The sequence below is a fragment of the Micromesistius poutassou genome (genome assembly GCF_964030765.1).
Source record: "Micromesistius poutassou genome assembly, chromosome: 10".
NCBI lineage: Eukaryota > Metazoa > Chordata > Actinopteri > Gadiformes > Gadidae > Micromesistius > Micromesistius poutassou.
In genome coordinates, this window is record NC_140280.1 from 14451021 (window position 1) to 14466369 (window position 15349).

General features: G+C 45.5%; 1 protein-coding gene and 1 pseudogene across 2 annotated transcripts; one reads left to right on the plus strand and one right to left on the minus strand.

Moving 5' to 3' along the window:
* Positions 1–8744: 8744 nt before the first annotated feature.
* LOC311354438 (galactosylgalactosylxylosylprotein 3-beta-glucuronosyltransferase 1-like) lies at positions 8745–11184 on the minus strand (the record flags this gene model as incomplete). Its single annotated transcript, XM_084474243.1, has 4 exons — positions 8745–8831; positions 9282–9578; positions 10023–10441; positions 11070–11184. The coding sequence occupies 4 exons, from the start codon at positions 11182–11184 to the stop codon at positions 8745–8747; spliced, it is 918 nt and encodes a 305-aa protein (XP_084330369.1).
* Positions 11185–12869: 1685 nt separating this feature from the next.
* LOC311354439 (F-box only protein 40-like) lies at positions 12870–14884 on the plus strand (annotated as a pseudogene). Its single transcript has 3 exons — positions 12870–12890; positions 13088–14212; positions 14581–14884. The product of its transcript is annotated as an F-box only protein 40-like (transcript).
* Positions 14885–15349: the final 465 nt, after the last annotated feature.

The following is a 15349-nucleotide window of genomic DNA, read 5'->3' on the forward strand; positions in this document are numbered from 1 at the left end:
CAACCGGGTGCTGAGGAAAGACGGAGGAAAGGACGGAGGGAGTGAAGCCGATTCCAGCATGGCTAGCGTGTTGCAGGAGCTGAAGCTGCTTAACGCTAAAATGGACGGGATGAAAACTTCTTTTGAGAAGCAACTAAACACAAAGGTGGACAACCTACGTGACTCTCTGGAAAGGTTGGTGATTGAAAACAGAGATTATCTGAAAGCGGAACTTGCTCAGAGAACAAAAGAAATTCAGGAGAACTTGGATATGGAGATTGGTCACGTTGTGGCCCGAATTGAGCAAGTAGAAGCTAAGATTAACAGCGGCGGGAGTAAAGTAAACACTCGTTACGACCCCGATGTATCTATTATCGTCTCCGGCCTGCACTACGAGGAAGGAGAGGACGTTATGGAGCTGGTCCAGGAACTACTCGACGACGGGCTGCAGTGGAGCAGTCCCCGTGGTATCGTGGCTGCGGAGCGGATGAAAGAGAGGGGAGGACGACCTGGCGTGGTAAGAGTGGAGTTTGGCTCTGTTCAGGACAAGGTGGATGTGTTGCGTAAAAAACAAGGGCTGAAAAACAAGGAGAAGTTTAAAAGAGTTTACATTCGCTCAGCTAAGACACACACTGAACGGCTGATCGAGCTAAACTTCAAGACTTTATTAGAGGAAATCCCATCGGGGAGAGACTTTTATGTCGCGGGGAACGGGAGAGTCAGGAGGCGCCCCACTCGCGATGAGGCAGACAGGCAGGGAGAGGCGCAGAGGCGGCGTGAGGACACCTGAAGAGCCCCGTCTGCCCAGCCTGTAAGTTCTGAACACTTTACTCTCGTACATTGGAATCTAAATGGATGGACGGACCTGAACTGTGAGCTAAGGCTCTTGTTACTGTTAAGCTTTGATCCAGATTTCCAGATATCTCTCTTAATGAGACTCATTTAACTGGATCACACAAGATTGACTTTGATGGATATACCTGGTTTGGATACAACAGAAAAACGCACTTCAGGGCTCCTAGAGGTTCGGGGGGGGTGGGTATTTTGGTAAAAAATAAAGTCTTTAGTTCATACAGTGCAAGTGTTATTGACAAATCTATTGATGGGTTAATTGGTTTAAAATTTAAGAACTTAATGACAGGGTATTGCTTTGTAATTTTTTCATGTTATCTCCCCCCTGAAGGTTCAGTATGGGCTGATCCTCATCGTTTGTTCAATCAGTTACTGATCCAGGTATACAATTTGTCTGAAGCTGATGCTGTATATGTGTGTGGAGACTTGAATTCCAGAATGGGGCACTTGGAGGATTATATTATTGACATAGATAGAGATGTTCCACCTAGAGTTAGTCTAGACAATGTGGTGAATAAACAGGGGGAAATGTTGGTAGAACTTCTGAAAGACTCCAAGTGCTGTATTGATTACCTGATAACTCCACATCACTGTTTAGATACTTGCATTGAGCTAAATATCTTCACTCCAATGGAGTTAATTGAAAGGGAGGGCACCAAGTGTCTCAACCTCTTAGGTGACAGATGTAGTGCACCTGATCATGCATTGCTGGCGCTGACTTTTCATGCAGGAGGAGGGCTTGTTATTGACACAGGTCCAGCTAATGATCAGTCCAAACAATACCCCTCAAAAAATATTAGACATGCCTCTCCTCATCTCTTTTCCTCTAGTAGGTGTACAACTGCTTTCACCCAATTTATAGACAAACTAACTCAAGTGCATTACCAAAAGGAAATTGATGAATGGTATGATGAATTTTGTGAGTACGTCTGTAATGTGCCTGGAGTTTGTACTAGGCCGATCTCTGGGAGGGAAAGTAGATGTACAAGGAAATCCAAACCCTATTGGAATGAACAGTTGAAAATACTATGGAAGGAGATGAGGGCGGCTGAAAAAAGTTCTCTAAGGTGTGACTGTCTGGATATGAGAGTAAAACAACAGTTTAAAAATGAATTTAAAATGAGACAGCAAACCTTTGATAAAAAATTGCGGGCCTGCAAAAGAAATTATGAGAGGGGCCAAGCGTTGAAAATAGAGTGTATGCAAACAAGTAACCCTCAAATGTTTTGGAGTTTAATAAATAAGTTGGGCCCCCAAAAAACTCGAAATATCCCAATGGAAGTTTTGTCAGAAGATGGATCCTCTGTTTCTGCTATTGAGTTTATTCTGAAAAAATGGGAAACTGATTTTGGTTCTTTATTTTCAGGAAGTGATTGTTCAGGAAGTTCATATGCAACAGGAATCCTACAATGAAAACCAATACTTAAATGCTAGCATCACAGAATCTGAAGTCAAGAATGCAATCAATGGACTTAAAGAAAAGAAGGCTGTGGGGGTCGACAATCTACCGAATGAGTTTCTGAAATTACCCTGTTTATCTCGTATTCTGTACAATCTTTTCTTTATTTGTTTTGAGTATGGTTTTCTCCCCTCAGCCTGGCAGAAATCTATTATAAAACCAATCCCCAAGTCAAAAAATAATGATCCCAGAATTCCTATGAATTATAGGGGGATAAGTCTTTTAAGTTGTGTTTATAAAATCTATTCCAGCGTCTTAAATGAGCGACTGATGTTTTTTCTGGAAAATTCTGCTTTATTAGTTGACGAACAAAACGGCTTTCGTAAGAAAAGATCATGTATTGATCACATATATTCTTTATCTACTATAATACATGCCAAAATGCAGGAAGGGAGACCTGTTTTTTGTTGTTTTATTGATTTTCGTAAAGCTTTTGATTGTATTCATCATGGACTTCTTAGTTTCAAACTATTGAATGTTGGAATAGATGGTAAATTCTACAAGGCACTAAAAGCCCTATATCTGGCCCCAGTGGCTTGTGTGCAGGTAAATCAGTATAGAACGGGCTGGTTCCCAACTCCATCTGGTGTCAAACAGGGGGATGTACTTTCTCCCACCCTTTTCTCTGTCTATATAAACGATCTTGTACTAGAAATCAAGCACACAGCCATTGGGGTTAGATTGGGCGACCTTATAGTTGGCTCTCTTCTGTACGCAGATGATTTAGCTCTCCTTGCAGAGTCTGAAAATGAACTTCAAATGTTATTAGAGATTGTGCATAACTGGTGTGGAAGATGGAGGTTGAGGATAAACGAAGACAAAACCCAGGTCATGCACTTTAGGAAGAAGGGACAGTCGCAAACCGATTTTGTTTTCTCCTGTGGCTCAGTATCTTTATCTTATACTAAGTCATATAAATATCTGGGGTTTACCCTAGATGATCATCTTACATTTATTGAAGGGGTGAATGTTCTGTCAGACTCTGCAGGTAGAGCTTTGGGAGCGGTTCTCAACAAAGTAAAATTCTGCAGGGATCTTGGTTATAAAACGTATACCCAGTTGTTTAAATCTTGTGTTTGTCCCATTTTGGACTATGGAGCAGGGGTCTGGGGCTATGGTAAACATACTAAATGTGAAGCAGTACAGAATAGAGCTATGCGTTGTTTTTTGGGTGTACACAAATTGGCCCCACGACTTGCAATATGTGGTGACATGGGCTGGGAGCCTTGTGAGGTACGGCATGGAGGTGACATGGTACGTCTGTGGAATAGATTGATTAATATGTCCGACAACAGGCTTACTAAACAAATTTTTCTATGGGATCTTTTAAACAATTATTCTTGGGCAAGGCAGCTTGAAAAAATATTTAGTATGGTTGACCTTCAATATGTATATAGAAATAAATTACCGTGTTCTGTTAACCAAATTAAAGAATTATTATTTGAAAACTACAAAAAAAAATGGCTAGAAGAAGTTCAACACAAACCAAAATTAAGAACATATAGGTTAATTAAGGACAATTATGGCCCGGAGAACTATGTCACGCTCAACCTACCTAGAGCTCAGCGGTCAATTTGTGCTCAATTGAGGTGTGGTATCCTGCCTCTGGCTCTAGAAACTGGGCGCTTCCACTCGATCCCAGAGGAGGAACGAAAATGTTGTATGTGTGATCTTGATGTGATTGAAAGTGAATGTCATTTCTTATTTTATTGTCCTTTATATCATGAGTACAGGCAAAGGCTTTTTTGTAAGATTTCGTTTGAAGATTGCCCAGATTTGTTCTTAATGACTGATGAATGTATACTTGCTTATTTATTTGAAAAAAAGGTGTTCCCGCTGGCGAAATTTATTTTGGAGTCCTTTAAGCAGCGCAGAGATGTGTTGTATGTCTGAAGTCTTTCCGTCCCGGCAATTGTTTTGTTTTTGTTTTCTTTTTGCTCTGTGTGATGATATGAATGGATGTGGGCATGCATGCATGCATGCGTGCGAGCATGCATGCATGCATGCGCGTGTGAATGTGTATGTGTGCGCATGTGCGGACATGTATTGTATAAAAACTTGTGGATGTGTGGGCATGTGTGTATGTGTGCGCATGTGTGGGTATGTACTGTACGGAAGAAAAATATGTAGTACACGAGCATGTATTCCTTGTTCTCTTGTGTGTGCCGGTGTTCTGTGTTTTGTTTTGTTTTTAGTGTGTCTTATAAGCCCATGGGGGCTGGGCACCTATGGTGCATGACACCAAGTTTAAATTAAAAAACTACTACTACTACTATAACAAAGTGTGGAGGATAAACCCCCCCCTACTCTATAACCCCCCCCCCCCCATAAAAAAAAAAAAAAGTCAGTGTTAAGGTCAATACAAACGATTACATTAAATACTTGGAGTAAGAGATGTACCGATATGGTCTAAATATGGCTGCCAAATTTTCAAAAAGGTGTTATATCGTGTTATAAGTGATTTTTTCCAGGGGAATGCAGCTATTCATCTCAACAGACCACTTGTCAATAAGAAGAGTGGAGTCAGATTTCCATGACACTGCAATGCACTTCTTAGCCACACAGAGAAATTTCAATGAATTTGAGTTGTACCCCCTAACACGCGGTCTGATTCGGTTTTGAAATTCCCAGAAGTCATTGCTTCATATAACCTTTGTAAACCAATAATAAAATAAAAAATACAGGCAGATTTGTTGTATTTCAATTTCAAAAAATGCACTTTTTAAACATCTGATTGAATAAGGCTACAAAAGAATCCGATATTCTTTTGTAGTAATATTGAGGGTAACCATGACTGTGTAGTAGAGACTCATATCTGGTATAAATACTAATCAGTTTCCAAGTACGTGGTATGACTAGGGATTTAGAAATAAATGGCTGACTTGAAGCCGTCAAACACTATTAATGCTTGATAGTGGGCCGAGAGATAATGTGGGGCAGCGCAAACCCGACAAGCATGCCGCTCCGTGATTGGCCGGCCCACGAGAGGCCGCGGCCCTTCTGGCATCTGCCTGAATGCCAGACCGTCCAGTCCGTCACTGGGCTAAGGTGTGGATCCAAGTGTGTGAAAAAGAGGCAGCAGGCAGCAAATTGTTTGTAAAACAAAATACTTCTTCACTGAAGTCAGTTCAGACAAAAAGGGGAGACCACACAGAAGGTTAACTTAAGTATTTATTTAGAAACAATAACCTCTATGAAGAGATGAAGATAAACAATGTACATCAGTATTATCAGAAGTGTCTGGGTGCGTGTGAGTAGTGTAGTGTATAAGATCCTGAAACAACGGTGTGGAATTTAGATTTTAATTTTGACCTTGTATTTTGATATTTACTGTACGTTCTTTCCCTGAAGGTCCATGTGGGAGACAGTGAGTGCCTCCACCTTCATGTCGTTGCGCCTCTTCCATGTAACGGAGGAGGGATGAGGCTGGAAGGCATTCAGGAGGACAAGGCTCTCGACCCAATTGTACCGTTTTAGCCTACTGAAAGACATGGCTTATTTTTAGGCTGTAGCCTCAATTAAAACAATGAATTGGTCTTTGAAAAAAAACTGTTTCAATTACAAGGTTTGTCGCCAAATCAATCATCAGTGTTTGTTTTTTTTGTAATCAATTTATCAGTATCTTGAATTAGTATAAAAATCACTATTTTGGTACAATTTGCCATCCATTGTTAATAAAATTGATGATAAACAATGCAATTGTCTTGATTTTTATTTTGTACAGAGAGAACCTCTGGTATTAGGAGTGACCGGATATTCTGTCTTGGTTACAGTTTGTGTCCGGCGTCCTGTCCTCTGACCATTTATAACGATTGTTATCCTTGTCTCTTATACGCTTTGCGTTTATTGAGAAAGTTATGATTGCTTGTGTGGACCTTTAATCCAATGTCGCATGCATTCGTTCCAGTTTTATACATTTATGTGTTCACCGGCAACCAGAGCTTCTTCGTTGCTTTGTGAAGCAGATTAGATGCTCTGTTCATTCATCCGCTTGCCAGCGGTTCCTCTTTCTGCCTCTTGTTGGGAGCGGACGTTAGAGGGGCCTTTGTCAGAGGAACAAAACATTTGACTATTAGATGAGATGCTCATCTAATAGTCAAATGAAGCCAGATTAGATGCTCTGTTCATTCATCTGCCTGCCAGCGGTTCCTCTTACCGCCTCTTGTTGGGAGCGGACAAAATATGTTGTTGGGATTCTTATCCCAAGGTGTTTGCATATGTGAAAAGGCACGGATAAACAAATACAATCGATGCACGATGTGAGAAGAAGGGTCAGGGTTTAAGTAATGAATATAGTCTTCTTGGGGATTGCAAGAAGTGAGTTTTTGTTCCTCACATTTAGAAAAATTTAAGAATTAAACGATTTGAGTTTTAAAATATTTAACAATGATTGTTTCAGACCATAAAGGGATTTCTTTAACTTACATACAAGTTTTTCTCTGGTTTCTGATGTGTTTTCAAAACCCTCAGGTTGTTCTGAGTAAATCTCTTCCTCTATTGGAGCATGTAAGTATGCTGTTTTCACATCCATTTGATGAGATCATTCTGAACAGCAATTTGCATGTAGCGCCCCAATGCCCTGACTATGGGCATGACCATCTCATTTGATCAACCTGGGACGCTCCAGAGTTCAATTTAACCGACCACACACTATGTGTGGAAATCTGCACAATTTAAGTTATTAGTTTGTAGTGAGTTAAATTACCTGTACCCTTCTCAACTAGTTCCTCCTGAATAAGAATTACTGGCAGAGTAAATTCTTATCAAACACACATATTCTTGTTAGTCTGAATATATCAAATGTTTACTGTAGCACAGATAAAATTAAATGGTCATCAATAATACAATAGAACATAGACCAATAGTATTGTTCATTGCTATTCACACATGGAATCACATTGATTGAATATAATACATTTCAACCAGATACTATAAAACTATAACAAAAGAGTTCTAACCATACCTCTTTGTTATGCTAGCCCTTTGAACCTTTTAACATGAACCAAAAATAACCAAATAAATACACCATCGGTCTCGGGAATGCCTCCTGGAATGCTAAAACATTATCAGCATGACACACATCCATTGGGTACATTAATAACAGATGTACTAAAATATTTAATTAACATAAGGAAATGCAGTTATAAGCATTAAATAACAGTTAAGTAATGGTCTAGTAATCAACTTTGATGTCAACGTTTACTGATGAATAAGGCGTATTACTGCATTAACTTATGTTAATTAATGGTTAATTAATGTATGTAAAGTGTCACCCAGTCATTTGTGCATATACTGCACAGTATTTTTTGCAGTTTTGCACACATCATAATGGCACGATAAAAACATTATGGAATAGACCTACACGTAACAACTCTGAAGTCTCAAAATGAAAGGCAAGGTTGGCACATTTTTCGGAAAAAAAAAGAAAATACCCTGACTCATGTTGACCAAAGTGCTGTCAGAACACCAGCAGTAGATACAACAGTTTGAAATAGTATATAGTAACCTGAATGACCTGAATGACCGATGGAGGAAACCCTTAGGCAGGCGGTCATATAAATAGTGGAAGGAAAAAAACAATACAAAACGAACCAGCACCACGTCCAAATCCAATCCATACCAGAGACAAAGTCCCACAAAGTCCCAGATGTCCATACAGCCCTATGGATACCTAAAGACAACTCCAAAAAACAAAGCAGGTGACAAAGCAGCACAAAGTCTGCATATAGACACAACATATCCATCTCCATGTACAATACAGTAATACAGTTATACAGTAATACAGTAATACAAAATACAGTTAACATTCACACAACATTCACATAACACATAAATCCATATACCCCATAACATACAACCCAGGAATATTTCAGAAATGCCCTCCACCATGTCTCTGATTGTCAATTGCCGCTGCCTTGCACAAGACAAGGGCCCCATTATTTCCCTGCGTGGCAGCCCTGTGCCCCAACCAACTAGGTAGGGGCCGCGAAACAAAAAGGGCCCCTATGTCCAGCCGAGCAGGGGCCCGGGCTGGTGCTGTACGTCGCTGAGAGAGCTCTTTATTGTGCGGCTGAACCCTCTCTTCACGGCGTCCAGACTGACGGTGTGGTGTCCCTTTTCCTCAATGCCTAAAATGAAATTAAATATAATAAACAATGAAATGTAATTATCCAAGCATTGAAGCTTTTCAACGTACGTAACATCATTTTACATTTACATTTAGGGCATTTAACAGGCGGTGTTATCCAAAGCGACTTACAATAAGTCAATTTGTCAGAAGAAAGAAAAACAATATATATCGCTGTCGGTACAGTAAGGATGTCCACAGAACCAAGTGCCAAACACTAACAATAGCTAGGTTAACCCATTCCCCATATGCAACAAAGCTAGGACAAGAATCAGGACCAGAATAAGAGTAACAGTGTGGTTACCTGGGTTACCCCGGAACATGTCGTCATACTTCAATATCGGGGTTTGTGAACCCTCGCTGGCCATCTTTCACCAGTGTTGGCCTCTCTGTCCTGGTGTGCCACACCAGCACCTGGTTGAACCACAGGGAGGAGAGCACATGAGATGGATGAGGACACACCAGATGGATGAGAACAATGAAAAAGAAAATAACCAATTGTCATTATCATTTTTAAGATATTCAACTTTTCTTTAAAGGTCTTCAAAGATGTCTCATGCACACACATGGGATACGCACTCACACACCCGAGCAGAGAAAGGACGATTTCACACAAATGTATAAACCGCCACAATGTTGAAATACAGCCCCATTCAAGAAACATGGGAGCATAGGCTATATTATATTTGAAGAGAGTCTAGAAGGCCAAGCCTGCAAGTGACTGACAATTCGACAAAAAAGCACAATTTCAACAGCTACTAATCCCGGCGGTGACACCAATCGGTGACGCATAAAACATCTTTCACTCAAATGTCCTTGTCTCCAACCCAGACCCCCAGAGGAAGGGGGGACCTCTGGGCTTACCTTGGTGCAGTTATCCGCCTTGGGCTCCAGGTCGCTGAGGGAAACCAGCCCACTCAGCAGGTCGGTCTCCTGGTAACCTCCTGGGATGCCTCGCAGCTTGAAGACGACCTCAGACTTTCGGATGAGGAGCTTCAGGTTAATGGCGAAGCCGGCCATGTCGATGGCGAACGCTCGATTCGGTGCAAACCCCGTATCCCAGCCGCACACCTTGCCCTGGGCATTGATCTTGGGCGACTCGAATTTCCGGCCTGCGATGAGACCCACTGGCCACACGGACACCATTGTGGTGGAGCGCATCTGGGCGGCATGGGGACGTGAAGAGAGAGCAGGGATGAAGAACCATTGTGCGCTTGGGGTCACCCATACACGCAATACCAAATTGAACGGAATGGAAAAAGGCAGACTAGCACTTACTGCTAACACTGAACCGTAGCAATTAACCGTAGTTGATTTTAAAGTCCATGTTTGTTCTATGAGCATTTCAAATAAGTTAACCTTAATCGTAGCTATTAATCCGGGGCCATGTCCACACTCCTATCCATGAAAATCAGGCTTTTTGTTGGGACAAAAAGATCTCTAGAATAGATTGGAGATCAAAAGAGAATTGACACAGCCTCAGTGTAACATTTAAATTCTCTAGGTCTCTAGGTCGACTCAAAGACTTCCCCCCCCCCCACTTCCAGACACCTCATCCCAGCTGCATCATGCAAACCTCTCGGGAAAAAGCATGTCTGTCGTCACCTCCTCAAAAAGCTCCAGGCTGTACACGTTGTCATCGTCCGCAAAGTACACCACCCCGGGGGGCGCCTCGCCCATGGTCAGGCGCAGCCAGTGCAGCCCCAAGTTCCTCTGGCTGCTCCCCCGCGGATACCCGATCTCCTTCACGCGCCTGGGCGTCTCCGTGTGGAGGTGGGTGTAGTTGAGGCCCGTGCTCTTCAGCAGGCGGCCCACCAGGGCGGTGGCGTTCTGGGCGTCCTCGATCACGATCCAGTGCAGGTTGGCCACGTGGAGGAAGGTGTGGGCCATCCGCATCAGCTCCGCCTTCTGCACCGCCCGTTGGAAGGTGGGGGTGATCACATAGATGGGGACCAGCGTGGCGGACCAGGGCGGGGGCCGGCGGTAGACGTACTCGATGCGCACCACCTCCACGCCGCCGCCCGCTAAATACAAGATGAACCTTAAAATATGGCTCAGGTAATAATGCTATGAGGCTAACGATTTATAAAACAATGCTTCCAATGCCAAACAAATGGGATGAAGGAGCTAAACCTTGTTAGGGTGAAAACGTGCATACCCGTCTTCATTGAGGCCTACATATGGCTTGGCTAGAATTGTGGGAGCTGCTACGCTAGGTTAGCTTTCCCTGCACATTGCATGCAAGATGCACCATATATTGTGTCACATATCAAATAAAATATAAAGCAATGGACCACCCACTATTTTTAGACCATCTTGCAGACTTCCACAAATCAAAAGCAGGGCAGTAGTAGCAGCCAACACTAAAATACTCAGATCTGATTCATATTTCTGTTTTGGTATTTGCTCCCAATACTTTTTTTTAGCTTTAGGCCATTTAGGCTCCATACTAATTTAATGCATTTCTTAATTATGCAAAAACTTGCTCATTGGGGATCCGTATAGAACATGCTCCTTTATCATTTCATAACTTTCATAACTAGAGTCGTGGCTAGTGTTGTCCCATTCCCATAACCCAAGGTAAAGGATCTCAGTTTACTGTAAGTGGCTTTTGGTGAAAGCGGTAAAGCGATAAAGAGGGGTGATATATACCTGGCGTTCCTTTCCAGTAGAGGTCCATATGGTTGCCGGTGATTAGGTGCCAGATCAGGAGCGACCAGGACAGGGAGATCAGCAACAGAGCCACAAAGTCTCGACTGGTCACCATCTCACGACTGCCTGAAGCAGGTTGTTTTGGTTTGGACAGGGGTTACTGTTAGAATGGTTAAGAGATAAAGGCTAGTCAGTCCTCCACACTCCAACCAAATAGGGGGCAGTATAGTATATTGTTTCTTTCATGGCCAATAAAGGAAGGGTCGGGTTGACAACTTAGCACTGGGATTGGTTAGCAGATATGGCCGCTAGACACTGGGACAAAACAGTTTGTCACCCGAGTGCTTGGGCACTGATATGAGGGCAAGAAAATACCTTTTCCATGTCCATGTGCTCCAGGCACTGTGGATTTTTAACAATAAGACTTGCATAACTATACAATCAGGTTACAACTATTGAATATTCCCTGCAACAGTAACCTCTCTCTCTCTCTCTCTCTCTCTCTCTCTCTCTCTCTCTCTCTCTCTCTCTCTCTCTCTCTCTCTCTCTCTCTCTCTCTCTCTCTCTCTCTCTCTCTCTCTCTCTCCATTCCATTATGCGCGAAATAGGGAATAAAGAAAAAAATGCCAAGAAAGCATAGCTTACACACCTGGATTCGCGATGTCGCATGCCCCTCCATGCCCACCGACGCTGCGTCCCGCATACACACCAATCCGTTGCCTGGCTTCATTTATAGCCACTGTGGGCGAGGCGGGGCAAGCCAAAAGAAGTGTGCGGATTGTCCCGTGTCGAGCACGTCTTGCTGATGTGTGTAAGTACATATACTGTATGTATGTACACATACTGTGTACATACACATCCTGCTAAGGCAGGATTAGCCATACACATCCTGCCTTAGCAGGATGTGTATGTACACAGTATGTGTATGGCTAATGCAGGATGTTTATTGTCCCTTTTTCTCTGCAGCGCCCGGGGAGCAGGTGGGGGTTTCAGGTGCCCTGCTCAAGGGCACCTCAACCGTGGATGAGGATGTAGGAGAGTGCTGCACAACTACTCCCCCTGTCCATATTTTTGCCAAATAATCAGGGACCATCTGACATGAGATGTATGGAGGTCCAACACCACATTGGAACATCGAACATGTCTAATCAACTATCAATCCATATCATCCATACCCCCACACACCACAAAAACACACTACAAGAACACAGTGGCTTTAATAAAGAGACACCACCCATGGCTTCTTTCTTCAATGCTCTAATACTACACCCATGGTGGACAGGATGGGTTGGAGGTGACAGTAATTAACCCAGCATTACTCCCATGTACTCAGGACTCCCCTCCCCACACACATACCCAATACACGGCTTGGCAGAGGAGGCTGATGCTTGGGTTGCACAGACACAGGAGGGAAGGGATGAATGAGTGATTTTGTGGAGCTCCTCATGTGCTCGTCAGTTGGTGTGATGTCAATGAGTAGAGTGCAAGCATATGTTCTAAAGGGGAGATACATTCATTACATACATCCCCCTCTCTCACCGCCAGGTGAGAGAGGGGGAGGGAGAGAGAGAGAGAGAGAGAGACTGTAATAAATCATGATGGCTGGGTAATTTATGAACGAAAGCTTACTTGCTCATAATGATCCGACAGCTTACACAGGGAACATCTGTGTATTAGATGAGTCAGGTTAACAGTCCTGTCTAGATCTCCCTTCTGTTGCTACAAGCCACGATACTTTTCCTAGAGCCCCTCACATATTATTGTTTGCCTGGTAATTTCCATAATAAGATCTACAGAGATATGACCCTCATTGCTTCCTCAGTAGGTTATAAAGCAACCGTTATTTTTGTTATTAGGGCTTTAATTTTTTCTGTAATAGACGTCCCACCTGCAATGCTCTCTCATGCCCCTGGTGGTACGCAAGGGTTCTGCACATAAATCCACAGGTGGAAAACCCTGCTCTCCTTTGTATCCACTGACATGACCCCCATCCCCCCATCCCCCCGTCCCCCCTCCAGAGTCTGCAGTCCCGCCCCCCCGCGGCCCAGGGGCTGCACCCCCGATGTGAGTCCTGCTACAGCTGGCGCTACAGGGCCAGTCCGGAGGGCCCGGTGAGTTGCGCCCTGGCCCCCGTGCCCCCTGCTGTGCAGAGCCGTCTTCCACCTGTGCAAGCAGGAGGAGCACGCACTGCTGTGCCCCCTGGCGGTGGCGGCTGCCCTGCCTCAACGCCGCCTACGGCTGCCCCCCTCGCCATGCCCCGCGCCGCCCGCCTGGCCCCCTGCCCTGCCTGCCCTGCCCCCTGCCCTGCCCTGCCACCAGTGGAACCGCTGGCTGGCCGGCCGACGATGCCCACCCCCTCAGGGAGCTGCACGCCAACCTGCTGCGGGAGCACGGCGGCGGCGGGGGACCCTCCCGGGACCTGGACCTGGCCATGGCCCCTGCGAGACCAGAACCACCTGTTCCACTCCCTCAAGATGAAGAGCCTGTTCCCCCGAGCTCTGCGCGGGCCGGTGGGACGATCGGAGGAGGAGGAGGAGGAGGAGGAAGAAGAAGAGATGAGGGAGAAGCACAACGTGGTGGAGAAGGGACGAAGGGAGGAGGAGAAGGCGGCGGTGCGGGTGGACGGGGCGGATGGCGGTGCCACCTCGGACCACATGAGCTGGATCGACATCCAGGTGCCGGCGGACGGGGCGGGGGCCAAGGGAGGAGGAGGAGGAGGAGGAGCCCAGCCAGGAGGAGAGGGAGGCCCGGGCCAGGAGGTCCGTGTTGGACCCCGGAGGTGCTGCAGAGCTACGCGGCGTGGGAGTGCATGTTCAGCATGGAGATGGGCAGCTGCAGGGTGGCGGGCGGGGCCAGCTGCGGCAACCCGTCAGAACCGCGGCTCGGAGAAGGGGGCGGGGCTGGGCGCCCTGCGGGAGGAGGGGCCGGGGACCTCCACACTGGCACTGCGACACTGGGTGGGTTTGTGTACGGCCACGTGGAGCCCGTGAAGATCATCAGCATGCGGACCTTCCATGTGCCCACCAGCTTCATCGCCAGGCAGGGCCGCATCCGCAACCCGGGCTTCTACAAGAGGGAGAGCCGCGGCGTGGACACCAGCGACCTGGGGGTGGGGCTGGAGGACCGTGTGGGAGGAGGTCCAGGCGAGTGCCTCCCCCCCCAGCCTAGTGTCCTGGGGGTGGGCCCGGAGAACTCACCGGCCTATAGAACTGATTTTAGATCAGCCATGAGAATGGGTTGAGTCAGGGTTAGCCTCACAAATCAGACTATAGATTCATGTCTAATTTCTGATCCAATTTGATTGAACGGTTTGATTTGATTGGTTTCACTTTCTTTATAATCATTTGTTTCGACCAATCCTGTTGCTGGAGGTGGGATATCTAAGCAAGTTTTGGGGCAACACAGACATGGCAAGCAGTAGGACATCAGGTCCCCTGACCTCATCACTTCATCACCTGCTCATCCCCCCAGTCTGAGCTCTGGGCTTCGGGGTGTTTGGGGTCCCGCTCAGGCGTCCTTGCTGTGCTCGCTGGAGAAGAAGCATCAAGGTCACCTGATCGCCAAGGGCACGTCCATCGACGCGCTGCTGCAGGACGAGGGCACCCAGACCTACCACTTCCTGTCGGCTCCGTTCCAGAGCGACGCGGTCCTGGCGGATCTGACGGAGGGCCGGCCGGCAGAGCTGCACCTCCAGCTGCAGATCGAGAGCGTGACCAGCTGCCACAACAAGGCCAGCTCCGCCTTCACCTTCCTCTTGCGGCCACAGCTTCCCGCTCAGGGAGTACGCACACCACTTCAGGTGGGCACTCTGCTAAGATACTGCTCTTATTGTACTTCCTGTCCATGGAGGAACGGAGCTTTTTCACAGAGAACCACACAGGTGGTTCTCTGTGAAAAAGCTCCACTCCATAGTGGAGAAGTCCTGTGGAGGTCTACCACTGTAAGGCTTAGAGAGGAATGTGTTCTCCACACGGTGGTTAAGATAAGTATTACAACAACAAACCAGTATTCGGTATAGTGCTATGTAAATGACCACCTTTTGGATTTCTGCTGTTAATTAATAATACGGATTGGGAAAAGTGCAAATACTTATATTGTACTTTTATTGTCTTCATATTCATCATTTATTCATTAATGTTCTGACTTCTTATATCGATATGACGTGTGTACGTGTGGGTTCGCGATATGACCGGAAATGCCTTCACCTGTATGATATTTGTTCTAGCGGTAGCCCCGTAGTTTGCTTCTGCACAAGGGAAAGGAGTTTGAACGTAGATGGC